We start from the raw sequence: 26,512 nt of genomic DNA, 5'->3' as shown, positions 1-26,512 counted from the left end.
CCTGCTCAGCCCCTGGTTTGAGTTCGCAAACATAGCCTGGCCCTTTGTCATCACTGTGCCTGCCAGATGACACATGAACTCTTGGTTCCTGCCAAGAACGATGATGATTATAAAACTGGGCCAGGCCAGCCCTGTCACCAATCAGGCAAACTCAAGTCAGGGTCCTGAGCTGCCTCTCACACCTGTGGCTCTGCCCCAGCTAGCTGGGTATCTTCTGGCAAGTCCCTCCTCTTCTCCAGGCCTCAGTCTCCCCAGGTGTCAAATGGGCTCCAGAGCTCCCGCCCACCTCCCTGGAGCTTGTTCTGAGCTGAGGATGGTGGAGAGGACTTTTCACCCCTGCAAAGTCCCTGATTCCCTTCTCAGCAGAGCTGGGGAGCTCTCAGCCTGTCCCCTCTCAATGCTGTAAAGATAAATCCCACACCAGCTGAGATATAACTGAAACCACCGATGTTATCCAGATGCAGGTTTTATTAGCACGAATAGGAGAAAGGTGCCTAGAAGGATACATACGAGCCGTGACTTCCAGGGTGACGTTTACAAATTCCTGCACGTGTTTATTCCCACAGCCACCACACAACACAGCACCACCTACAATGTTTCTCCCAAGTGGAACACAGCTGTGAGGAGGGGCTCTTCCTAACCACAAAAGGATGCCCAAGAAGAGAACGAGATCCTCGGTGCCAGGGGTGAAGTTTAACATGGCAAATCCTGGCACGTGTCAAGGGCTGGAAGCTGGATCTGGACATGCTGGCTTGAACTCCACCTACCCTCCCTGGTTGCTCACATCAATAGCACCCTGTTCCACTCTGGGGGTCCCTTAGAAGACACAGCACGCTCATCTTAGGGCTAGGGAGGGGAGCAGGCCTGCAGGGGTCGGGGAGAGGGACTCTGGGGCCTGTTGCCTCACCAGTGATGCTGAGTGGGGTGACACGGGGTTTGAACTCATCAGCTGGCTTTCTCAAGTCCCTGATATAGGCAAGCGAGGCCAAGAGTTTGACATGTGTGTAAACTGGGGGCTCAGGAGTATGGTCAGGCATCTAAAGAGGAGGGGAAAAGACAGGTCACAGGGGGTAGGGCGCACAGGGCTCAAGACGCTCTTAGACCACAAACTGAGTTTACAGGCAACCAGGCTCACTCCTCCAGGGGCTCGCTGGCCCAGGCCGCTCGCCGCCCAGGGTGCTGCCGCTTCTCTTCAGCCCCCTGCCCCCGGCTCAGGTCAGCGAGGAGGCCCAACAGAAGGCTGGCTTGGCCGCAGGGTCCCCGGGGTCCGCAGGAGCTCCCCAGGGCCCTCTTTCCAGGATGCTGGCGTTTCTCGGACATCAGCTCTCCGCCCTCGTCCTCGTCCTCCCCTGCCTCCTCCCAGCTCCTTTGGGGCCTGGGGTCCACCAGCCGTCTGCCTGGGTGCTGCCTCTTGGTGACAGCGTAACCAAGCCAGGAGGCGCGCCGGCCGGGATGCTGCCGCTTCTGCTGACCCACGTCCACCGCCCATGCCGCCACATCGTCCCTCCGGCCAGGGTGCTGCCGTTTGCGGAGTCCCACGGCCCCTCCTTCTTCCTCTTCTCCTTCCACTCCCTCGTCTGCCTCCTCCTCCTCCCTTTTGCCAGGATGCTGACGCTTGGAGAACCAATCGGGTTGAAAGATCTGGGACTCTGGGGAAGGAAAGGGGCCAGTGAGGGACCCTATGACCCACAGATGCCCACTCCAGCCTTTCTTCCAGGCAAGACAGATTCCCACAGCATTCACCCAGACTCATGGCCTTGCACCTGCCTCTCAGGCCTCATAGACCCAGGCACACTCACACAGGTGGTCAAGGCCATGGCCTCTGGTTCCACTCCCCAGCTGTGTGACCATAAGCAACTCAACTTCTTTGAGCCTCAGTTTCCTTCTGAGTAAAATGGGGTGGGGAAGGGTAATAACAGTACCTATCTGAGGCTTGGTGGTTTAGTCGCTAAGTCATGTCCGACTCTTGAGACCCCATGGACCGTAGCCCCCAGGCTCCTCTCTCCACGGAATTCTCCAGGCAAGAATACTGGAGTGGGTTGCTATTTCCTTCTCCAGGGAATGTTCCCCACCCAGAGATTGAGCCTGGGTCTTCTGCATTGCAGACAGATTTAGGATCTGATGCTTAGGAAGATCAAATCCTGCTACAAGGGGTTTCAAGTACTTAGAAGGGTGCTTGGCATACCGGTGTCTAGTATGAACAGGTGCCTAGTAATTCACACTGTAACACACAAAGAAACTCTCTCTCCCTGGCACAGACTCTTTCCCACAGAAGGTCTGGTCTCTGAAATATTCCCAGAACTGAGATGGAAAAGGAATCTGATCCCAGGAAGCAGTCAACTCACCACCTGCCCAAGGTGTGGCCAGGGGGAGTTTCTGAAAGGCAAGAGGCTGAATGACTAAGTCGTTCCCTCCTCTGTGGCCGGGTTTCCCCTAACCCTCTCCAGCCGGCATCCTTCTCTCAACCCGCAGCCCCACACAGTCCCAGCCCTCACCGGATACGCTGTCATCCTGGTCTTCTGGCAGTCGCTGGAGGTCTTCCCGGAGGAGGAGGAGGCGCTCCGCCTGCCGCAGGAGGTCTTCTAGGCCCTGTTGCTCGGACAGGTCCACGTCCTGCTGGGCCACATCCAGCTGTGCAAGGCCTCCGGGGACACTGGTCAGGGTCAGGGTCAAAGCCATGGCTAGCAGAAACCAAGGGCCAGGCATCTTGGCGTCTGGGGCAGGGAGACAGGAAGAGAAAAAAGGCACACCGCTGCGCTCCCGTCCCAGCCTGCTCTATGGCTCTCTTTCCTGTCCTGGGGGATACCCGAGGCTGGGGGTGAGTTGTGGGGGGATCAACCGTTCAAATGCCCTCCCGGGAGCAGGACCACCTGCCACGTTTGGGCGAGGTCAGCTGGAGGACCTGCCTTGAGTCCTGGGCATCCTCAGCCCTAAGGATGCTTGGACAGCCTGCCCGCCCCCAGGTCTACCTGCGAGAGTCAGGGACCCCATCTCCACCACCACTTCTCAATGACAGGAGTGTAACCACCAAGATTGCGGCGCGGGCCCAACAGCCAGGACGCTAACCTGCAGCGTCGCAGGCTAAAATTCTCCCTCAAGGTTCCCAATGTTTTTATTCCAACACGCCTTCTACAGCATTCTGATTGCAACGCTGACTCTATTTCTAACGCTAAGATTCTAGGGCCAGGCTAGGAATCAAGTTCTAATTTCAATAGGCTAAATCCTATTTCTAGCTCCGAGACTGAGATTCTCAGGCTGAGGTCGGTTGCCACCGTAAACAGTCTGTAAGATCCGGATTCGAATTCTAACTCCCAGGCTCTCCCGCTTGTGTCCTGACTGCCCAGTGCAGCCCCCGGCATCCTGGCGCGGACCTCCAGCTTAGGGAAGCCCGGCAGCCGTAGGATGCGAACCTCCCCGCTATGCGCGGCTCCAAAGGCCGGGCCGTGCACGCCGGGAGGGACCGCCAGCCCTGTGCCCGCCCCGAGCCTCCGTCGGGACCCAGCCTGCGCCGTGGAAGACCCGGGGGTGGAAGCGCAGCGCCCCTCCCGGGCGCGCTCCGAGCTCCAAAGCCGCTTCTCTCCGCGGGGCGCATTGGAGGGCGGGCAAAGCGCCCCCCTTTCCCGGGCCCCGGACGCCGCCCGCGGGGAGAAGGGACCGAGAGTGGTTACCTGCCCGGCACGAGCTCCGCGGACCGGTCCGGGATCCTGGGCTCCGATCCGGAGATTCGGGGTCTGGGGTCTGCGGGTCAGGAGTCGAGGAGCGCTGGTAGGACCCGGGTCGCCGGTTGCCCTCCTCGCCGCCGGGCCGCTGCTTATATCTGCGCGAGGCGGCGGTGCGGGTGAGGTCAGCGCGGAGGGGTCGCGGCCGCCGGGAAGGGACGCTGACGGCAGCGGGCCCCGTGGGTACCCCGCCCGCTGGCCCGCCTGCCTGCCTGCTCCGCCGGAAATCTGGGGCGGGGGCGGCGGGGGCGGCGGGCGGAGGAGCCGGGGGAGGAGGCACGAGCCGCAGAATCGGATGCTGGAGCAGGGTGGTTTCTGCATCCAGCTTCGAAGGTCTGATGTCTAAGAGAACACCCGGCCGGGTAGGGGACAAAGGCAGAGATGCTGAGAGAATCGCACAGAGATGCGCACAGGACAGACTCGGAGATGGAGACGGAGGCTGAGAGACGCACAGAGAGATCAGAGCAGACCACGCCAGAGAAACCGTCAAGATGGGGAGGAGTTGGGGGCTGCGGGGGAGAGGGAGGGGGAGTGAGGGAGAGACAGATAGAGGAGGAAAGTGGCCAAGTGGACCTGGGCTCTGATCTTGACTGTGTCGTCTCTGGAAAATGTCTCCCCCACTCTGGGCCCAATTTTCTCATCCCTACAGTGAAGGAAGGCTGCAGTTTCTAAAATTTCAAAACTGTAATGGACATGAGTTTGAGTAAACTCCCGGAGTTGGTCATGGACAGGGAAGCCTGGCCTCCTGCAGCCCATGGGGTCGCAAAAAGTCGGACACGACTGATCGACCGAACAGAACTGAACTGAACTGGGCTGTTGGGCTTCCCAGGTGGCGCTAGTGATAAAAGAATCCACCTGCCAATGCAAGAGACACCAGTTCCATCCCTGGGGCGGGAAGATCCCCTGGAGAGGGAAATGGCTACCCACTCCAGTATTCTTGCCTGGGAAATCCCATGGCCAGAGAAAAAACTCAGTAACCAACGTTTTACAGCCAGAAGAACTCAGGGAAATTATGGATTTATGGCTTCTCTTGAGAATCTGTTGGGAAAAAGTGGGCTTGCATTTCCTCCTGACAACAGCTGCCCTGGGTCATCACACCCTCCACCAGTTTCTACTGTCTTCCCAGTGTGTTTCTCTGGTCATCGACCCCTGGATAGGAAGTTTTTTTGGATCTACCTACCCCAGGCAAAGGAAGTGAAGGGATAAGAGGGAGTAGAAAAGCAACGATCCCAAGGAGCTTGTGCACCAATCAGTCCCTGAAGTCAGATGATGCCTTGGAGGAGAGCATTGTTACCCTAGTCCTGGGAACAGCCTTCATAGTGAAAGAGTTAATGGGCACCCACAGTGTGCCAGGCTCCCTAGTCCCTCCTGGAGATACAGAAGTGTGCCAGGCATACTTAGAGGGAACCACATTTTAGGCAGAGGGAATAACATCGGTGAAGACTCGCCTATCTCTGGACAGTCTGAACATTATTCTGCCTCCCCATACAATAGTTCTTCAGGCTAAAACTTGGAGTACCTGTTATATGTCTCAAGCCATGCTGGTGGTTTGGCAAGGGGAATCCAAGAGTGTTGGTTTTTACTCCTTTCCTTGGCAGAGCATCTAACTTTCCAGGCATGTCCACCACCTCCTGGCATCCCTACGTCACCTTTACATCAGCCTTACATCACAAGATAAGTGGGACAGGGACTATAAGTCCCACTTTACAGATAGGGACATAGAGACTCAGAGAGGCAGAAAGACTAGAGGTGGAAGGGAACTTTTAGATCACCAGCTATAGTCCCCTCCTCATTCTTAGGTGAAGATACTGAGGTCTGTAGAGGTAACCTGACCACCTTCCCAACTCCCAGACGCACTTTGTGTCCCCAGGGTCAGATGGTTGGTTGGATGGGGGTGGATTACAAACCTGAAATTCCAGACTTGATCTCCCAACCAGACCCCAGGATTAGAAGAGCTGCCATCCTAGCTAAGCATTAAATCAGACAGACACATAGACCTGTTACCTTTCATATACAGCAGTGGAGGTGTAAATCAATACCATCTCTCTGGGTGGCAACCTGAAAATTTGACACGTGTACCTTCCACAAGGCTTCTCAGGTGGTGCTAATAGTAAAGAACCTGCCAGCCAATGCAGGAGATGTAAGACAGGCGGGTTTGATCCCTGGGTGGGGAAGATCTCAGGGCAGCAAGATTTACAGAAGCAGGAACTGGAAAAAGCCTGGTTGGCTGTCAATCAGGAGAGATCTGCTTGGATCAACTGGGGCCCATCTGGAACTGCAGGGCACTATGTCACTCTTCGCAGATATGCAATAAACTCCAGGATGTATTGTTTAGTGAACAAAGCAGAGCAGAGAACAATTTTTACATCTGTGTGATGGCGCAGGAGATGAACTGTGGTTCTTGTATTCAGAGATCCCCTCAGGAAGGATGAAACAGTACAGTGCCAGGCAGCTGGGGGGCTGGAGAAGGGGAGGTCAGCTGGGGGTTTTCTTTCACTGGCAGCCCTTAGAGGTATTTGGAATTTTTTTCCTCTGTGCAGGACTCCCTGTCCACAAGTTCAGTACAGTTGCTCAGTTGTGTTCAGCTCTTTGCGACTCTATGGACCGCAGCACACCAGGCCTCCCTGTCCATCACCACTCCCAGAGTTCACTCAAACTCATGTCCATCGAGTCGGTGATGCCATCCAACCATCTCATCCTCTGTTGTCCCCTTCTCTTCCTGTCTTTAATCTTTCCCAGCATCAGGGTCTTTTTCAATGAGTCAGTTCTTCCCATCAGGTGGCCAAAGTATTGGAGTTTCAACTTCAGCATCAGTCCTTCCAATGAATATTCAGGACTGATTTCCTTTAGGATGGACTGGATGCCTTGAGAGTCCAAGGGACTCTCAAGAGTCTTCTCCAACACCACAGTTCAAAAGCATCAATTCTTAACTGCTCAGCTTTTTTTATAGTCCAACTCTCATATCCATACATGACTACTGGAAAAACATGTCTCTGCTTTTTAATATGCTATCTAGGTTGGTCATAACTTTTCTTCCAAGGAGCAAGCGTCTTTTACTTTCATGGCTGCAGTCACCATCTGCAGTGATTTTGGAGCTCAAAAACATAAAGTCTGTCACCGTTTCCATTGTTTCCCCATCTTTTTGCCTTGAAGTGATGGGACCAGATTCCCTGTCCACAAACCCACAAGCAATATAGGGGGAAAAAAAACAAAATAACAGAATCTTGTCTGAATCTAAGAGATTCCCTTCCAGGGGCAGGGGGAAGTGGGGGGAATATTGCTCCCTGGTGAGCCCATTTCTGTAATCAGGGGTCTGAGTTGCTTGTTAGGAAGAGAGTTTCTAGATGGTTGGGTCATGGGATAGGGGTTCCCATACAGCCCAAGGGACCAGAGAAGATGGTAAAGGTATCTGAGATGTCCTCAACAAGCCAGCTCTCTCCCTTCCTTCTGTCTCTTCTTTCCTTCTTTCAGAGAATATCCACTGAATCCTTAATAGCTACTAGGATCTGATCTGGAATCAGCACAAGATGGAAGGCTGGAAAAAGCACAAGCTGGAATCAAGATTGCTGGGAGAAATATCAATAACCTCAGATATGCAGATGACACCACCCTTATGGCAGAAAGTGAAGAGGAACTAAAAAGCCTCTTGATGAACGTGAAAGAGGAGAGTGAAAAAGTTGGCTTAAAGCTCAACAGTCAGAAAACGAAGATCATGGCATCTGGTCCCATCACTTCATGGGAAATAGATGGGGAAACAGTGTCAGACTTTATTTTGGGGGGCTCCAAAATCACTGCAGATGGTGATTGCTGCCATGAAATTAAAAGACGCTTACTCCTTGGAAGGAAAGTTATGACCAACCTAGATAGCATATTCTAAAGCAGAGATATTACTTTGCCAACAAACATCCGTCTAGTCAAGGCTATGGTTTTTCCAGTGGTCATGTATGGATATGAGAGTTGGACTGTGAAGAAAGCTGAGCGCTGAAGAAGTGATGCTTTTGAACTGTGGTGTTGGAGAAGACTCTTGAGAGTCCTTTGGACTGCAAGGAGATCCAACCAGTCCATCCTAAAGGAGATCAGTCCTGGGTGTTCATTGGAAGGACTGATGTTGAAGCTGAAACTCCAATGTTTTGGCCACCTCATGCAAAGAGTTGACTCATTGGAAAAGACCCTGATGCTGGGAGGGATTGGGGGCAGGAGGAGAAGGGGACGACAGAGGATGAGATGGCTGGATGGCAACACCAACTCAATGGACATGAGTCTGAGGGAACTCCAGGAGTTGGTGATGGACAGGGAGGCCTGGCGTGCTGTGATTCATGGGGTTGCAGTGAGTTAAACATGACTGAGTGACTGAACTGAACTGAACTGAGGATCTGATCAAGACCTTGGGTACTATATTCATGATATATTTTTAATGCTTTGACCTCTGGGGTCTTGCTGACTCTCTGGAGAGCCTGCCCCTCCCAGGGTAGCTAGTTCCTAGAGTAAAGAACTCCCATGAGAGCACCTTTCATATACAAACTAACCAATCCAGAGCCCTAATCAGCCAGGGTCAGGTACCAGACAACTAAGGATAGTCCGGATGCCCCAGAGTCCACTGGAATTATTCAAACCAGCCAGTTCTAAAGCTGCCTACCCCGCTGTGCCTATTCCTTCCTGAGCAACCACAGCTTGGACATCCAGCTCTTGACACTTGGATGTATGTCCAAGTGTCCACACATACATCCAAGAGCCACAGCCTCTTGCCCATTTCCGACCCCCACTCCCTCCTCCCTTTGCCTGACTCCTGGTGGATGCTGGTACTTCCCTCTGTGGCCCTGTGTGGTGCGCGCTGTCCTCTTAGGAGCTGTGACTCACTCCCACTCATCTCCTCATCTACTGGTCTCACCATACCTGAATAATGATCAAACTTCTATTTTAAAACAGGGACCCAGCAGGATAACAAGTCAGGTTCCTTCTCCCTCTCGTGGAGCTAGGAGTCCAGTCGTTATATTGCATATATTTTTCCAACTTGCTTTTTCTTTCCCCCACCTGATGATAGAAATCTGCTTGATCTCAAGACTGTAGTTGCTTATCAGATTAAGACAGCTTTGCTTTTGAAAAAGAATAATGAGATAATTTAATGGTGAAGTTTAGACACTATTTCTAACTCCCAGTGCCCACGACTATCACCCCCACCCACCCCAACATACACACACATACATCTTCCTGCATGAGGGCTCTTGAGACCCTGGGAAAGTTCTGATTTCCAGATCCTGCCTTCCCCAAGCTCCTCTAACCTCCTCTCTCAAAGCCCTCTCTTCTATGTTCAGAGATGCCCCTCAGATATTGTAGGGTCTTTATCAACCCTAAGCTGCAGAAGGTCTGTCTAGCCTACCCATTAATTTTTTTTCAGTGTTTAATAAATTTTTAATTTTGAGATAATTGTAGATTCACATGCAATTGTAAGAAATAATACAAAGAGGTCATTGGTACCCTTTTCCCAGCTTCCCATAATGATTACATCTTCCTCTAGTGGTTTCTATACCCACTACATGGTAGCTTTTTAATTATAGCAAATGGTACCTTTTAAATATTCAGTTCTTTCCTTTGCATTCAGCTTTAATAGAAACAATAATACATAATAAGCATCCTCTCTTTCCAAGATCATAAAAATCATCTCAAAAAATTCCAGGAAGAAGAGTCCTTTCAGCGTCTGCCTTTTCTCCATAGAAACTCACTCTGAAAATTTCCCCAGTCAGATTCCATTGGAGATTTTTGACTCAACTAATCAATGACTTTATTGATCATGAGTCCACTGTAAACTTTTCAGTTGTTAATTCAGTCGTGGATGTATTTCTTTCTTCAACAAGGATTTCCAACATACATCCAAGTGTCAAGGATGGTTCCAGCCCAGGGCACACAGGGGTGGTGGGATGGGGAGGGAGTCATAGAGAATAAGAGAAAAGTGGGGTGGGGTCAGATCTCCTGAGGTCTTGTTGGCAGTAGGAATAAAAGAGTATGGATTTTGTTCTCGAAGCAATGGCACAACAGAGGGTTTAAAACAGGGAGAACTCTGAGCTGATTTATCCTTTCAGACCATCCCCCTGTCTTCTTGGTTAATTGTGAGTACCTCAGGGGCAAAGAGAAATAGCAAAGCCAATGAGCAGCTTCTGTGGAACCCTTGCTCCTTGTGAAATCTCCCGTCTCTCTCACCCCTTTCTGCCCACTGTCTCCTCTTGGGTTCTCACTCTACTCTGCCTGCGTCTAAGGTATCTGTGCCCCACGGGGCTCAGCCTGAGTCTGCTCCCACGATGCACCCCCCAGCCTTCCTCAGCTACTTCGCTGCACCTGGCCACAAACCAGCTTCCTCACAAAACCACAGGACCGTTGTGTGAAGTCTCACACCTCCATGCTTTTGCCCCTCTTCTTTGCCCTTGCCACCTGTGTGCCATTTATTCTTTTTTTTTTTTTTTTTACATACAGGCTTTAAGACAACATATTCAGAAACTATGAATGCAGACATGTATACACATATATATTAAATGTGAAGAATAGTGTGAACCCCTTAAGCACCTAGAAAGTGAAAGTTGCAGTCGTGTCCGGCTCTTTGCAACCCCATGGACTATACAGTCCGTGGAATTCTCCAGGCCAGAATCCTGGAGTGGGTAGCCTTTCCCTTCTCCAGAGGATCTTCTCAACCCAGGGAACCCAGGACTCCCGCTTTGCAGGCAGATTCTTCACCAACTGAGCTGTCAGGGAAGCCCTCAAGCACCTTATATGGAGATATTAAGTGAGGAAATATTTTTTCTAAAATAAGTGGTGTATTGATGTAAAAAAAAAAATCCCATCTTCTTTTTTATTGTGGAAGCCACCTTTCAGAAACGTAATATGCCTCCACTGGCCTGTCCGCAATCACTATTCCACTTTTCAAGCAGTCTCTGGATCCTGCATTCTTGCTGTATGCCAAGGGTTAGGTCATTAATATGTAAAAGAAGCTGGTGTCGAAAGGGTGGACTTTATAATTGGACACATTCTTTAGAGCCTCCCGCAAATGCTCATTTGTTCATACATCCATTTATTTACTCATTTATTTGCTCATTCATTCATTTCTCCTTTTATTTGCTCGTTTAATGAACATTCCCTGAGCAGGTCATGTTGAGTTTGGGGGTCACTGAGGGCATCCAGAAAGGAACACTCTTCTGAAGATGTTAGCAGTCCAGCAGGGGAGGAGAACCTGTCCACATCGATTCCACTGCAAGGTACCAAGTGCTCAAAAGCCCTGGGGTGGGGCCACAGATCCAGCCCATAGGGTCAGGGATGGATGGTTTGTTGGACAAGACTTGGAGTTATTTTGGATGGAAGGTCCTACCAGGGGGCTTTCTCTGACCACCCTGGCTGAAACAGGTGGCTGTCGCACTCGCCCTTCCCCGCCAGCCTTTATCATGAAGCACAGTCAGGTGTTTATTTCTTTGTCCCTGGTTAGTTGTCTGCCTCCCGCAATGGAACCTCACTTCATGAGGACAGCTGCTTGCTCCGTGCTGTTTATCCAGTTCCTGGCTCAGAGCTGGTGCTTGGTGAAGAGTTATTGAACTACTGACGGCACGAGTGAATGCGTTCAGCCCAGAACGAGTGCGCACAAGCTGAGCTGCCTGGCCGACGTCTTTCAAACCGAGAGGGCATAAGGGTAGCCCCTCAACCCCGTGTCATCTCTGGGCACACACAAGGCAGTCTAGACATTTACCAGAAGGAGGAACGATCCACGTGGGTGGCAGTTTCAGGGTGTGCGAGGAGAGACACGAAGGCAAGAGCAATCAGGGAAGGCTTCCTGGGGGTGGATGGGCCGGAGCATGGGGGTACTCGGGACCAGCAGAACTGGAAACAGGGGAGCCCTAGCTGTTCAAGGACCTGTTTTTCTTCCCTCCCCGAGCCAGAGACATCCCCTCACCAGAGCAGTGTGGTCCGGAGATGGCTGATGCCCAGGGAGGCTTCCCACGCCCTGTGAGATGCCCAGGAGAGTCGGGCCCCTGTCTGGGTTCAGGACCAGCCCAGGACTCTATGGTCCAGGCTGACTGACGAGCTGAAGCCCTGAGCCCCACCAGCCCAGGCCCTGTGCCTCCCTGAGGTCTTACATTCATGCTGAGAGGCCAATTGCAGGTCTGTGTGGTCCAGATTGTGTCTAAAGAGCAATTTTCCGCTCTGCTGGAGCTTGCTGAATGGAGCCTGCGATCAGAGAGGGCCCGGGGTGACTGAGACGCCGCCAACCCGCGGAGCCGGCCAGGGAGCGGAACTCACGAGAGCGGCTCTGGAGAGTGTTGTCCGATGCGTTGTAGGTGGCGTGGAGCATGTGCACAGAGGTGTTTGGGTGCACAGCTCTGCATCACACAGGCAGCTTGAGTGTGCGTATGGACGTGTGTGCAGTCCGTGTCTGTGCGATGTGCACGTGTGTTTGTGCCCAGGGATACAGGTCAGAATGTGCCTGCGTCACACACGTTATCTGTGGCTCAGTTTGGGGCAGGGTCTGCGATCATCTTTGGGTCCAGTTAGTCACTGGTGACCCCATCTGGGAAAGACATATGGCTGTAGGTCTGGTGTTTCACTTGTGTGTGGACCACTCTCGTTGCCTCCTTTCACACTGACCTGTAAATTCTTTTCTTTATTCTTTGCCAGCTGAGGCTTCCCAGGTGGCACTAGTGGTAAAGAACCCGCCTGCTAATGCAGAGATACAGGTCCAATCCCTGGATCAGAGGAAGATCCCCAGGAGAAGGGAATGGCAACCCACTCCAGTATCCTTGCCTGGAGAATCCCATGGACAGAGGAGCCTGGTGGGCCACAGTCCAGGGGGCTGGGAAAAGTCAGACACGAATAAGCGATTGAGCTTACACTGCACACACATACTCTGCTAGCTAGCCCGGGGAGTTAACACGTGTTATTATAACAGAAGGAACTCCCCTGCAGACACAATGTGTTCACCTCCCAGAGAGTTTAACACACAGTGGGCTCTGAGGAAGGAGATGAACGTGGAGAGGGACACAGCAGAAAGAGACTGTGTGTAGCAACCAACGCCTGGGTGCCCCACACACATCTTTTTCTCATTCAACGCACACAGGCGTATGAGGGCAAAATGATTCTGCCTCTTTAAAGCAACCGAGGCTCGGAGAAGCAAAATGACCTACTCAGAGTCACACAGCCAGGAAATAGAGGAACTTGGCTTTGAATCAGGTTTGTGTTATTCTAAAACTGGCCCACTGGGACATATCTGGTGGTCCAGTGGTTAAGAATCTGCCTGCCAATGCAGGGGACACGGGTTTGATCCCTGGTCTGGGGAAGATCCACATCCCTTGGGGGCAATTAAGCCTATGCACCAAAGTTACAGAAGCCCAGTTATCTAGAGTCTGTGCTCCACAACACAAAACCAACCTCCAGTCACCGCAAATAGAGAAAACCCAGTGCAGCCAAAAATAAATAAATAAAAAATTAAAAATAATAAAATGCTTTATTAAAATAAATAAAAATTTCTACTTTATCCCACTGGAAGGGGCTGTTGAAAACAACTAGTGTTAGGATGTTGATGCATATGGAGAATTCTTTTTCCTTTCGCAAAATTTTCTTTGATGTTTTGCTTATGTCTTCTCCTCACTAATTTAGAGGGAGTTATATTTTTTAACTGAAAATGTTTTGAAGGAATCCATACCTCAAGCAATCAGCCCAGACTCTGATGTCTCAGGGCCCATCATGAAAAGTGAGACTCTCACTTTTTAAATATCACGAAGCTTATCTTTGGATCCTCCTGGGAGGATATACGCTGACTCTGATGAGTCCAGAAGCACTTTGGGTGGGTTGGGGTGGGGATGGGTGATAAACCGCGGGCTGCCTGTGAGCCACAGTCACCGGCGGATGAGACACCGTGTCATCCATCAGGCCCGCCAGAGATGACAAGCCCCCACCCCTGCCACCGCTCCTCTTATTACAGGAGAAAAATGAAAACCAACCGCAAATCACCTTGGCCATTTAGGTATATTTATCTTGCTGTCAGCCACAAGCAGGCTTTATGCCAGTGTTCTGGGCTAATTAGAGCTTGTCCTCGGAATATATGGAGTCTGAACTCTGAATATTGCAAGTGGGGGAGCAGGAATTAATCTGCCTCTAACATTGGGCCATGAGTCAGGGGCACAAGAGATGGAGGAAGAGGAGCCCAGCAGGTGCTGACAGAGACATCCAGTTAGTTTGGTCCGAGGAGAGGCTCATTGTCCCTCCTAAGAGTTTAAGTGCTCCTTTTCATTGCCTCATTGTGAGTCTGGACTGGATGCCATTGTGTTTTGGCCGCCTATATCCATCCTTTGACCTCTGGGAAGCAGAAGGAGCCATGATTGAGATGGTCAGATGACATCACCCACTCAATGGACATGAGTTTGAGCAAGCTCCGGGTGTTGGTGATGGACAGGGAAGCCTGGCATGCTGCAGTCCACGGGGTCACAAAGAGTCAGACATGACTGAGCAACTGAACTGAACTGAACTGAAGCAGAAGGAGCCATCTTTTCTCCTGGGGAGGTGCCTTATCTCCATCCAAAGTGGCCTTGATGGCACACCAGCCACACCAGCGCATCCCAGTACAAGGAACCGGCATGTGGGCCAAGCTTGGCCTATGGAACCCACTCTCTCATGGGACTTAGACTCTTGGGTGGAGACATGCCAGAGTTGCGGGGGGACACTCATACCAGCATTAAGGTGGTGCTGGGATAACATGGTTGGAAAGTCATTGCTGCCTGGACCCTCCAAAGCCCTCCTTTTGTGTTTCCCGGTTGTTGCTGCTCAGTTGCTAAATCGTGTCTGACTCTGCGAGCCTGTGGACTGCAGCATGCCAGGCTTTCCTGTCTTTCGCTGTCTCCTGGAGCTTGCTCAGACTTATATCCAGGATGACATCTAACCCTCTCATTCTCTGTCGCCCCCTTCTCCTCTTGCCCTCAATCTTTCCCAGCGTCAGGGTCTTTTCCAGTGAGTCAGCTCTTCACATCAGGTGGCCAAAGTACTGGAGCTTCAGCTTTAGCATCAGTCCTTCCAATGAACATTCAGGACTGATTTCCTTTAGGACTGACTGGTTTGATCCCCTTGCTGTTCAATAGACTCTCAAGAGTCTTCTCCAGCACCACAGTTCAAAAGCATCAATTCTTTAGGGCTCAGCCTGCTTTATGGTCCAACTCTCACATCCGTACATGATTACTGGAAAAATCATAGCTTTGACTGTATGGACCTTTGTCAGCAAAGTGATGTCTGTTTTTTAATACACTGTTTGAGTCAGTTTCTGCTGTCCTTTCTGTCACTTGCGACCTAATGACTAACAGATGACACTCAGATAAATAAAGGGATCCCAGCACAGGGAAGAAGAATCATGTGACTGATACCAGAGCAAATTCCCCTGTCTTAGCTTCTGCCACAGACTCTATAGGTCTGCATTCAAGTACCAGCTCAGCCAGTGATTTGCTGGAGGGGAGAGGGGATTAGGTACCCTACTTCACATCTGTAGCTCAGTTTTCCTTCTATAAAATGAAGATGAAAATAATGCTTAAGCACTAATGATAATTTTTTAAAGTTTTCAGCTAATTGGTTACTACAGGCTAGTCCTTATGCTAAGGATTTTTCCCATGCATTATTACATTAAATCCTCATAAAAAATGAATGATGTAAGTATTATAGTTATTCCCATTTTATAGATGAAAAAGCTGAAACCCAGAAGTTTGGGCAATTTGCCCAAGGTCACGAGGTGGAAGACCAGATCTTGGCCTCTTAACTAACATGGTACGCAGCCTGTTAGCTGTTGAAAATAGACCTGGCCATGAGGGGCAGGGAGCTTTGCTCTGCCTGTTGGTTCACAAGCTCTAGCCTCTTTGTTACTTATTCTGCACCTTTCAGAGGTAGCTCCAATTCCACCTGAGAAGTATTCCTGTGAGGAAGTGACCCGAAGTCTCATGAGTCTCTGAGAGAACACAGCAAGTTCAAGGCCTTACCCGACATAGGGCCATTGGCCCTATGGACCATATCTGAACTGAACTTTCAAAAGATGGATGGTTTCTCCTGGCCTCATCTGTATGTAGCCAAAAGGAGGCCAGAAATGTTAAGGATACTAATGCTTTACGTGATTGAGTGAATGAATGAGTGGACGAGTAAGGGAGTGAATAAATGAATAAATCCATGAATGGGCAAGTGAGTGAGTGAGATAGAAGTAAATTGGTTTCCTGCCTTATGGAGCTCCTAGGTCAACTGGAGAGCTTCCCAGGTGGCTCAAGGGTAAAGAATCTGCCTGCTAAGGCAGGAGCCTCAGTAGACGCAGGTTCAATCCCTGGGTCGGGAAGATCCCCTGGAGGAGGAAGTGGCAACTCACTCCAGTATTGGTGCCTGGATAGTCCCATGGACAGAGGAGCCTGGTGGGCTTCAGTCCTTGAGGTCACAAAGAGTCGGACAGGACTGAGCGACTGAATGACATCACCAAGGACGCAGATGAACAGTGAGGTGAGGAGACACCTAGGGCGAGATCTGGAAGGGTCCCGGGCACGGGCACTCTGTCTTTGTAGTGCCAGGGGGCATCTCCCTCCTGGGGTGGATGTGTTCACCAACAGAAAGAGTCGGACACGACTGAGCGAGACTGAGCACGCATGCACGCACAGGGCAACTGGGAGACTCGACACACGCAGTTTAAATGGACTTCTCTGGTGATCTGGCGGTTAAGGAGCTACCTGCAAAGGCAGGGGACACGGGTTCAGTCCCTGATCTGGAACGACGCTGCATGCTGCGAGGCAACTAAGCTGGCGCGTCACGACGATTGAGCCTGCATGCCACTAGGGAGCCCTCGCCCCCTACAGTCTGTGCTCCGCAACAAGAGAAGCCACCGCAATGAGAAGCCCATGCATCGCAACTAGAGAAAGCCGGCACTCAGCAACAAAGACCTAGGACAGTCAAGTAAGCAACTAATTGATTTGAAAAACAGTATAAACAGCTCGAGAACAGCTATGTGCCAAGACATATAGCACCGAAAGCGTGTCACCATGGACGACGTCTCTGTGGACTGGAGAAGACCAGTCAAGTGTGAAGTGTGAGGAGGGGGCTATTCGGGGTGCTGAAGAACGGGTGACACCAGGGAAGCTGGAGCAGAGAGGGTCAGGCACTCAGGAGGGGCCACCTTGTGCAGCTGGAGACGAGGAGGACGTGCAGGAGGCTCACCGCCTCCCTGCAGACCCGCTTTGCCCTTACCACAGCGAGGGCAATGTCTGCAGCAGCATCTAGCCAGCAGTTATTTGTGGGCGCAGATCTAGGGCATGGATTCTTGGGGGAGAAATCACAAGGAAGGGCTTTTTTCCACTTGAGCCCACAAGTGGAGAGCAGAGGTGAGCCAGACCATTCCATCACAAACATCCAGGTCTGGCCATGGCAAAGGTTAGGCTAAACTCATCTCCAGGGCTATCCTGGGGGCCTAGTGGCTGCAGCAAGTAGAATTTCCTTTATTGGTTTTGGGGCCAGAGAGCTATTCAGGACAGTAAGAAGGATGCTCAGATAAGCAAGGGCGTCTGAGGAGGTCGGCAGGACCGCAGAAAGCACTCTGGACTGTGAGACTCCATTCCTCAGCCCACCACGGCCTTGCTTCGTGACAAGGGCAGGTATCATCACCTCTCCATTCCACAGGTTCCTCATCTTTACATTGAAGGGGGTAAAACCTTCCTCACGGGGGTCATATAAGGGAATGTGGAATGTTCTTGGCATCATGCTGGCCTGGAACAGAGCAGATACTTGGAAAAGATTGCTTTTTATTTTCTGACTTTTCCCCAATGGGCACTTTTTTTGGTTTTGTTTTCTAGCTTTTGTTTCCTGTTTGTTTTGTTTGTTTTTTGTTAATTTTTTTCTCTTTTTAAATTTTTTTTTTAATTGGGGGAGCATTTATTATCGGAAACAGAGTTAATTTTTTTTTAATTTAAAACATCAAAAGTGTGTCTGCTTGTGGTCTGCGTAGCAAAAGCATATTGGTCACAATCAGGCCAAGAAATAGATGGCATCTTCCAACTGGAGAGTTTGAGGATAATTCAATAAAGGGGATATTTATAAAAATATAGGCAGAGAGTACAAGGTATCGTGCAGCGCCCAGGAAAGGTGAAGGACCCCTGTCAACACCTCGGAGCCTGAAGGGAGACAGAGCAGTCAGTGGTCACCAAAACCCAGGGAAGGCAGGGCCTGGGTAGAGAGGGAGGTGGCCGGAGCTGTAACCTTCAGTTCAGGGACCTGCCGGCCCAGAGAGGAGCCAGGGATCTAAACACCGCAGCCTCTTTCTCCTCCCACTTCTGATCTTCCCTAGGAGACTCCATCGGCCAAACCCAAAAGAGAACCAGGGGCCCAGGAAGCCGTTGATGAAGACTGGCTTGCTCTGCGCGCATGGAGCAGCGAGGGGAAATGGAGAGTGGATCTGGACGGTCAAATAGAGAGACCCAGGGAAGGGGTCTCTGAATGCCCTGCTGCAGGAGACCTGAAGACCCCTCTCTGTCACCATGCTCCCACCCCCTCCGTCTTCCAATTGCAGTCGCAGTGCTCCACAGCCCGGAGAGGGGAGCGCAGTGATGACTACGCTCTGATGAAAGATAAGCTTGGTCTCTTCAGGGACGCAGCTTGAGAAAGGGGCCGGGACACTGTGACATCCTCTGCGGGGATGGGCAGGGCCGGACGTCGAGCGGGAGCCCTGTGGATGCTCTTCACGCCAAAGGCACCTCGTGATTGATGAGCCTCTTGAGTCCAACAGGTCGGGAAATGAACAGAAATTTTCAGAAGAACATTTAATAAATTCTGGCTGGAGTCATGCAGAGAGAGACACCCTCCTCTCACAATTACCACCGGTCATTTTTCAGTTCGCATTCAGAGTCACAAACGGACTTGCTGCAGCTGTCAGGACGGTGGGGGCTGGGGTTTCAAGGAGGATTTACCAAGTCCTGGCACTTCCCCTGGGCCTGGGAGGGAGAGTGGAGTGCTGAGATGGGCCAGGTCACAGCCACCAGGCTGGTCCGAGGCAGACCGAGGTCAGGGTCACTGACTCCTAAGATGGGATGGAATGGACAGGCAGGCGGGGTGTGGGGAAGGTGGTGGAGAAAGTGTCACACATTCAGCACACACGGATGGACACACGTGGAGACCAATACAGAGACTCAGACACACACAAGGATACACAGAGACATGAAGACAGACACATAGGAACATTCAACAGGGACAGACAGAGACACACAGAGGGGGATTTGAACCCAGGTCTGTCTGAATCCAAAGCCCAGCCTCTTTCTGCTCTACTGTCTAAGGCCCTAGAGATGAAGGGTCACACTTCACACACACTTAAATTCTTTCCAGGGCTTCGTTATTCTAAGCCATGCTGCAATGAATATCTTCACGTTTTAGATCATGTCTTTAGCTTAATTCTCAGGAGTGAAATTAATGGCCTAGATCTCCATCTAGGTCCTACTCTGGTGCAGGGGGCAGACTCTCTGACTCTGAGCAGGTGGCGTGAGAAGCAGATTGCTAGCTGTTTTACTCCTGCCCTGAATCAGGTACCTGCTGAGTTGGAAGGGAGGGAGGCAGAGGCGGCAGGCCCTTCTAACGAGCAGAGAACTCATCCAGGCAGGGCTGGCCATCGATTGCCCGGCTCCCATCTCACTCCAGCACCCAGGGAGGCAGGAAGGGGCGTGCGTGTGTCCCCAGGAGCAAGATGGCCTGAGAGTGGAGAAGGAGGGTGTCTAGGGAGATGTGAAGGGCACGCAGTCCCGTGGAGGTGAGAGCAGACAAGGAGAGCCGAGTGAGTGCCAAGCACATCACGTCCTTCATAGGACCGAAGCTCAGAGAGGGAAAGTGACTTCCGCAAGGTCACACGGCTGGCATGAAGGTTATGACTTCTGTGTCTAAAAGTCTAGAAGCCAAAGAGGCAAAAATTTTGACTCTCTAGGTTGGCACTTCACTTGCATCACAAGCTCTCTCTCTGCTAAGAAGTGGAAACTTAGTCATTTCAGAATCTCCACAGCCTTACTGCTCAGTCCCCGGGTTTCTATTGTTGTCTAAGGAATCAACCCCAGATTTAGCAGCTAACAAGAAGAACTGACAGAATAACAGAACAGTCGGTTATTGTCTGGACAGGTCTGCGGGCCGGCTGGGCTCAGCTGGGGGGCTCCCGCTCAGGGTCTCTTGTGCTGTTACAGTCAGACAGTGGCTGAGGCTGGAAGTACCTTGAAGGTCCCCTCAGTTAGCAGCTGATACTGGCTGTTGCTTGGGACCTCAGCCAGGTCTGTGGCCTGGAAAACCTACGTGTGGCCTTTCCAAGGCCCCTGGGCTCCCTCGCGGCAGGGTGGCCAGGTGCCCAGAGCAAGTGACCCAAAAGAACCAGGCAGAAACATCTCCTTGTTTCTTCCATTGCCTCCCCAGGCTGGAAAGAGTGGGACCTATAGGGGCTGCAGCAGTGACAATCCAGACAGGAATCCAAAGCCCGGCATAGAGGAGGTGCTCAGTAAGCATCAGCTTCTGCTCCTGGGATCCTTGTAAGTTACTGAAGGGGAAGGGAAGGGCAAAAGGCGTGAGGGTTCAAGGGTTCACGGAGCCAAGCCGAGGGTCGATCGTGACACTTAACCCAGGAGGGGCCTTGAGCTGGTTGGTCAGGGCTGCTGGGGAAGGTCCCAGCAGCCCAGTCATGGGCCCAGTGTTTGAGCACAAAGCCAGGAAGGAAGGAGGCTGGGAAAGGGACCACTCTCTCCACAGGTCCACTTTGACTTCCCCACACCACGGTTCCTGTGGGTGGGTGTTCCAGCTCTAGGACCTCGGTGAATGAAGCAGGTGGGCCTTGCTGAGCTGGCTTCCAGTGTCCAAGCCCCTTCCTCTGGCAGGATGGGGGTGGACTACACCCGCGTTCTCAGAGCCTTCTCAGGGTGGCTGAGTCAATCAGAGGCTTTGCCGGGAGGTAGCGGAGTGTGTAATAACTCTCATTGTTTCATTAGGAGCACCGTGTTTAATTTAGATAAATGTACTGCTGGGCAAAGAGCTGCTGAGTGGGTGGGGGTGAGGGTTGGGGCTAGGGGTTGACGAGTGGCGGGGCTCTTTGGCTTCCACCGACTTTGTCCATCACCACCTCTTCCCACTGCCCAGTGCTATCTGCAAACTGGCTGTCTGCAAATTCCGTGAGCCTCTGACCGGGTAGGTCCAGGTTGTGCCCCAGGTGACTTGGACATAGCTGGGCCAGGAACATGCTTAGGAAGAACTGGTAAAGAAGGAGATGAGGCTGAGGTCACAAAGGACCTTGAATGCCACTTCAAACAGTACACACAACTCCAGCCTACTTGTTCGGTACAGGCTGGATGTCAGGACAATACTTAATTTGAAAGGAGGCGTTTGGAAGCAGAGCTGACCAGCTCTGGTGCTTGTCTTGGCAAAATACCTGTTCATCTACACTTGCTCAGTGCCAGGCCTTGTTTTGAGGACCGTAACAGGGACAGACATGGGAATAGGAGCCTGAACTGTGACAGAGAGCTGCTCCTAGCCAGGGAAATGCAAGGATTAATTAGCTCTGCTTCCCAGAATTGGGGTCTTTTGGGCTGGGCCTTGAAGGATGAATAGGAGCTCACCAGGGGGAAGCCAGCAGAGTGGGAAGATGGGGTGAAGAGAGGCAATTCGGCTTCTTTTCCCACAGGGTCTAGTTTATTCCTGGGTGGTGGCCCACGTCCTGTCCCTCCCTCACAGAGCTCCGTGGTGGCCAAGGTGACCCTGGTTTCCAAGGCTCCCTGGACTCAGCATCTCCATGCACTTTCCCCCACTCCCCATACACATCTAAAGGTGCTACCTCGAGTCACCTGGCAGGGTGGGAACGTCCGGGTGCCAGTCTTCCTCATCGTCACAAAGTTAAGGGTCCCAGCTACCGCAGAGCCCTGTGAACGGACTTGCTTCGGCTTTATAATTATTTTTTTCATCTCTGGGCCTATTATTCTCACATTTAATTAATGTTCTGCTTGACTAATAAGATACTGAAAAAAAAGCAGCTGGGATTGCCAGCTGGAATAATTGCACATCTTGGGAAGGAGGGGGAGAGCCTTGGTAGGGCTGGAAGTCTTGAGATGGAGGCAATTAGACCTCCAGGAGGCTCAGCTTCAGAGAAACCCAGCAGGTGAGCCCGCTCCCCTCTGCACCTTTGCCCTGGCTGCCCCCGCCCCCCACAAGGGTTTGTCATTTCAGAATACGACTACCTCAGTGGTCTCTTCACCCTGCCACCTCCCAGGGCAGCTGGGGCAGTGATCCTCAAAACCGATGCTGGGAAAGATTGAAGGTAAAAGGAGAAGGTGGCAGAGGATGAGCTGGTTCGATGGCATCACTGACTCAATGGACAAGAGTTTGAGCAAACTCCAAGAGATGGTGAAGGACAGGAGTGCCTGTCGTGCTGCAGTGAGTCCATGGGGTCACGAAGAGTCAGGCACGGCTGAACAACAACAGAGACTCCCAGGGTGTGTGTGTAAAATGCAGGCTCCTCCCCTGCTCTGAGAAGCAGGTGAGTGCAAGCCCAGGAAACTGTATTTGAGCACGGCCGGCCGGTCCAAGTGCTTCAGTTACAGGCTGAACTCAGACAAAGTCTAGGAAATCATGATTTGGAGATGCTCCCTTCTCCTCTTTTATGAAAGGGGCACAATCATGGCACTGTTAAAAGAATCAGGATCCCGCCTGGCCACTCTGAGCAAGCACTCAATAAACTTTAAAAGCCACGGTCATTATCCTTGGTTCTGCAGGGGCTGTGTCTGGTCCCCTGCTGTCCCCAGTGCCCAGGGGAGTGTTTGGCTCCGAGAAGGTGATCAATAGCATCAGGAGAGCGGTTTTCTCTGGGCGGCAGTTTCGGGAGGCAGAGTGGAGGGCGAGGAGCTGAAGTTCCTACTTCACCCTCCTGTGTTGTTTGAATGTTTTAACATGTACACAGTAAGACTTTTCTAAATTCTCAAACTTGTTAAACTGTATATTAATTTGTTAAATGTCTCAAATAACCTTCTTGAGGTTTTGGGTGGAGAACGTGTTCTCTTCCTAAGGCTTTTTGATTAAGAGCCAAGAGTGCAAAATCTGATTCCTTGTAGCCTGTGGAAATTCCATTCAATCCATGTGGTCTGCACCCAGAGAAACACTGGTTGGCAGGATCTTCGGGGCTGGAGACTCCCAAGAGTCACTTGGACAGCAAGAAGATCAAACCAGTCACTGGAAGGACTGATGCTGACGCTGAAGCTCCAATACTTTGGCCACCTGATGCGAAGAGCCTTTTCATTGGAAAAGACTGACGCAGGGGAAGATTGAGGGCAGGAGGAAAAGGGAGCGGCAGAGGATGAGGTGGTCGGATGGCATCACTGACTCAATGGACGTGAGTTTGAGCAAGCTCCAGGAGATAGCGAAGGACAGGGAAGCCTGGTGTGCTGCAGTCCATGGGGTCGCAAAGAGTTAAACACGACTGATCGACAAAATAACTACGGGGCTGGAAGCGGGCATCTGACACCCTCTGCAGAGAAACTTGAGATCCCTCCGTCTTCTGTACCTGCCCCATCCCCCACCACAGGCTAGTTGCTGATGTTCAGTGTAGGGAGCTTGGTAAAGACTCATTTATGGATTGAAAAGGCTGGCATAAAACTCAACATTCAGAAAATGAAGATCGTGGCATCCCCTCCCAACACTTCATGGCAAACAGATGGGGATGCAATGGGAACCGTGACAGACTTTATTTTCTTAGGCTCCAAAATCACTGCAGATGGTGATTGTAGCCATGAAATTAAAAGACACTTGCTCCTTGGAAGAAAAACTATGACCAACCTAGACAGCATATTAAAAAGCAGAGACATTACTTTGCTGACAAAGGTCCATATAGTCAAAACTATGGTTTTTCCAGTAGTCATATATGGATGTGAGAGATGGACTATAAAGAAAGCTGAGCGCCAAAGAATTGATGCTTTTGAACTGTGGTGTTGGAGAAGACTCTTGAGAGTCCCTTGGACTGCAAGGAGATCAAACTAGTCAATCCTAAAGGAAATCAGTCCTGAATATTCATTGGAAGGACTGATGCTGAAGCTGAAGCTCCAGTACTTTGGCCACCTGACGTGAAGAACCAACTCATTGGAAAAGACCCTAATGCTGGGAAAGATTGAGGGCAGGACGAGAAGGGGACAACAGACGAAGATGGTTGGATGACATCACCGACTCAATGGACTTGAGTCTGGATGAACTCCGGGAGTTGGTGGTGGACAGGGAGGCCTGGCATGCTGCAGTCCATGGGGTTGCAAAGAGTCGGACACAACTGAGTGACTGAACTGAACTGATGGATTGAAAAAGGCACTGAGGGGGCTTCCCTGGTGGTCTAGTGGCTGAGACTTCTTGCTCCCAATGCAGGGGGCACGGGTTCGATCCCTGGTCAGGGAACTAGATCCCACATGCTGCAACTAAGACCCCGCTCAGCCAAATAAATAAGTTTTTTTTAAAAAGTACACTGAGGCCCAGAGAGGGGCAAGGACCTCCCCCAAGCAGAGGGAGTGGTTAAGGCCCAGGATGGGAACCAGAACTGCCTTATTTAAGAAGCCAAATCAGGGACTTCCCTGGTGGCTCAGTGGCTAAGGCTCTGTCCTCCCAATGCAGGGGCCCTGGGTTTGATCCCTGCCCAGGGAACTAGATCCCACATCTAATGAGTTTTCATGTTGAAACTAAGACCTAGCTCAGTCAAATAAATAAATAAAAAGAAAATACATATTTAAAAAAGAAGAAGAAGAAGAAGACAAAGCAGGTGTTTCCTGGATGGCTGTATGGCCTGGGGCAAGCACCTGCACCCTCCAGGGGTCTTTTATGAAAGGGGCTGTTCATCCTTATCTCAGAGTCCATTCACAAAGGGGCTTAGCACCGCCTCTGACCCCTGCGAACTCCCAGTACCTGGAAACTACTAGTGATGTCATACTTATCAACACCCTTGTCACTGAGAGGCCACCCGGGAGCCACTGGCCCCACTTTTGATCTGAGTGAAACTGGAGTTGTCACTGCGCTTCTCTGGGCCGTGGCTGTTGTTCAGACGCTAAGTTGTGTCTGACTCTTTGCGACCCCATGGACTGCAGCACACCAGGCCTCCCTGTCCTTCACCATCTCCCCGTTTGCGCAGACTCATGTCCACTGAGTCAGTGATGCCATCCAACCATCTCGTCCTCTGCCGTCCCCTTCTCCTCCCACCTTCAATCTTTCCCGGCATGAGTGTGTGTGTGCTGGTCGCTCAGTCGTGTCCAACGCTTTGCGACCCCATGGACTGTAGCCTACCAGGCTCCTCCATCCATGGGCTTCTCCAGGCAAGAGTACTGGAGTGGGCTGCCATTTCCTTCTCCAGATCAGCATCAGGGTCTTTTCTAATGAGTCGGCTCTTCTCATCAGGTGGCCAAAGGATTGGAGCTTCAGCTTCAGTCCTCATGACGCATCTACAAGATGGGGATGGGCACAATAACCATCCTCACAGATAACCGTCCTCACAGGGCTGTTGTGAGCTGATATTTGTGAAGCAATGAGGACAGCACCCTTCACAGAGTGGGCCCGCATGGCAATCAGCCGTGGGACGAGAGGCCTGCTGAGCCCCGGGAATGGAGCGTGGCTGCTCGTCTCCCTCCTCGGCCCGTCCCTCTGGAAGTCCCGCTCGGAGCTGTCTGCATAATGAATGTACCTCTCAGCCAAGCACGGCTGAGACCACACGGCTCTGACGAACGAGGCTTTGGCGACAGCACCACCATCTATGCAATTAAGCAGCTCCATGGCGCCGGGGAGCTGAGTGACAGGCCACCAGGATGGCCTCTGCTGAGACTGGAGTCAGTGTGCAGGGGCTGAAACCCCCACCCTGCCACTCCACCTGGGGCCAGAGTATCCTGGGCTAGGAAGTCCCCCACCTTCCGGGAGGGCTGCATACGACCCACGTGTTTCCTGATAGTGCTGGTGTGACACCGGAGCTGACATTTAATAAGCATTTAGACAGAGCATTTCATGTTCAATCATAAGCACAGTGATGACTCCTTTAATAGACAAGAAACCTGGGGCCCGGAGAGGCAGAGGAACTGACCCAAGGCCACCCAGCTGGGCTTCAAGCCCAGTCTGTCTGTTCCAAGACATCTCTCTGAAAGATTGCCGCGCTGCCTCCCATGCGTTACTTGGGTAAGTTCCTGGCTGGGCCTCAGTTTCCCCATCTGCAAAATGGTCCCAGAGGACTGAAGTGGATGACCTCCAAGGGCTCATTCTGCAGTGGTGTTTGTGGTGAATTAAGTCATCTGAGGGCTTTTCTGAATCAGCCAGGAGGCTGAGCAGGGGCCCATCTTTGAGACAGAGACTGAGCTGCTTCTCAGAGACTGGCACGTCCACCATGGCCCAAGAGGTAATTAATAATATGCTAGCTGGTGGGCTGCCGTCTATGGGGTCGCACAGAGTCGGACACGACTGAAGCGACTTAGCAGCAGCAGCAGCAGCATTTCCCAAGAAATTGCCACGCATCAGACACAGGTCTAAGAATGTAAACGATTTTAATCCTCACCTTTCCCTAACGTACACGGTCTACGCAATGCAGGAGACTACCTGCAATGCAGGGAACCAGGGTTCGAACCCAGGGTCGGGAAGATCCCCTGGAGAAGGAAATGGCAACCCACTCCAGCATCCTTGCCTGGGAAATCCCAGGGACAGAGGAGCCTGGCGGGCTACAGTCCATGAGGCCGCAAAGAGTCCGAGACGATTTGGTGGCTAAATCACCACCACACAGGTTACAAGCCCTGTTTTCTAAGTGAAGGGACTGAGGC

At 51.6% G+C, this 26,512-nt stretch overlaps 1 protein-coding gene across 1 annotated transcript; it reads right to left on the bottom strand.

The window, feature by feature from the left end:
- Window positions 1–461: 461 nt before the first annotated feature.
- TRH (thyrotropin releasing hormone) lies at window positions 462–25,487 on the bottom strand. The gene is given in 6 exon segments (XM_052637141.1): window positions 462–1,649; window positions 2,496–2,714; window positions 3,669–3,975; window positions 3,977–4,228; window positions 20,812–20,955; window positions 25,212–25,487. Coding segments are annotated over 6 exon segments (1,716 nt in total). The 3' UTR covers window positions 462–1,131.
- Between the last annotated feature and the right edge of the window lie 1,025 nt (window positions 25,488–26,512).

The sequence above is a fragment of the Budorcas taxicolor genome, chromosome 1, assembly GCF_023091745.1.
Source record: "Budorcas taxicolor isolate Tak-1 chromosome 1, Takin1.1, whole genome shotgun sequence".
Classification (NCBI taxonomy): domain Eukaryota; kingdom Metazoa; phylum Chordata; class Mammalia; order Artiodactyla; family Bovidae; genus Budorcas; species Budorcas taxicolor.
This window is presented reverse-complemented; position numbering and strand designations above follow the sequence as displayed.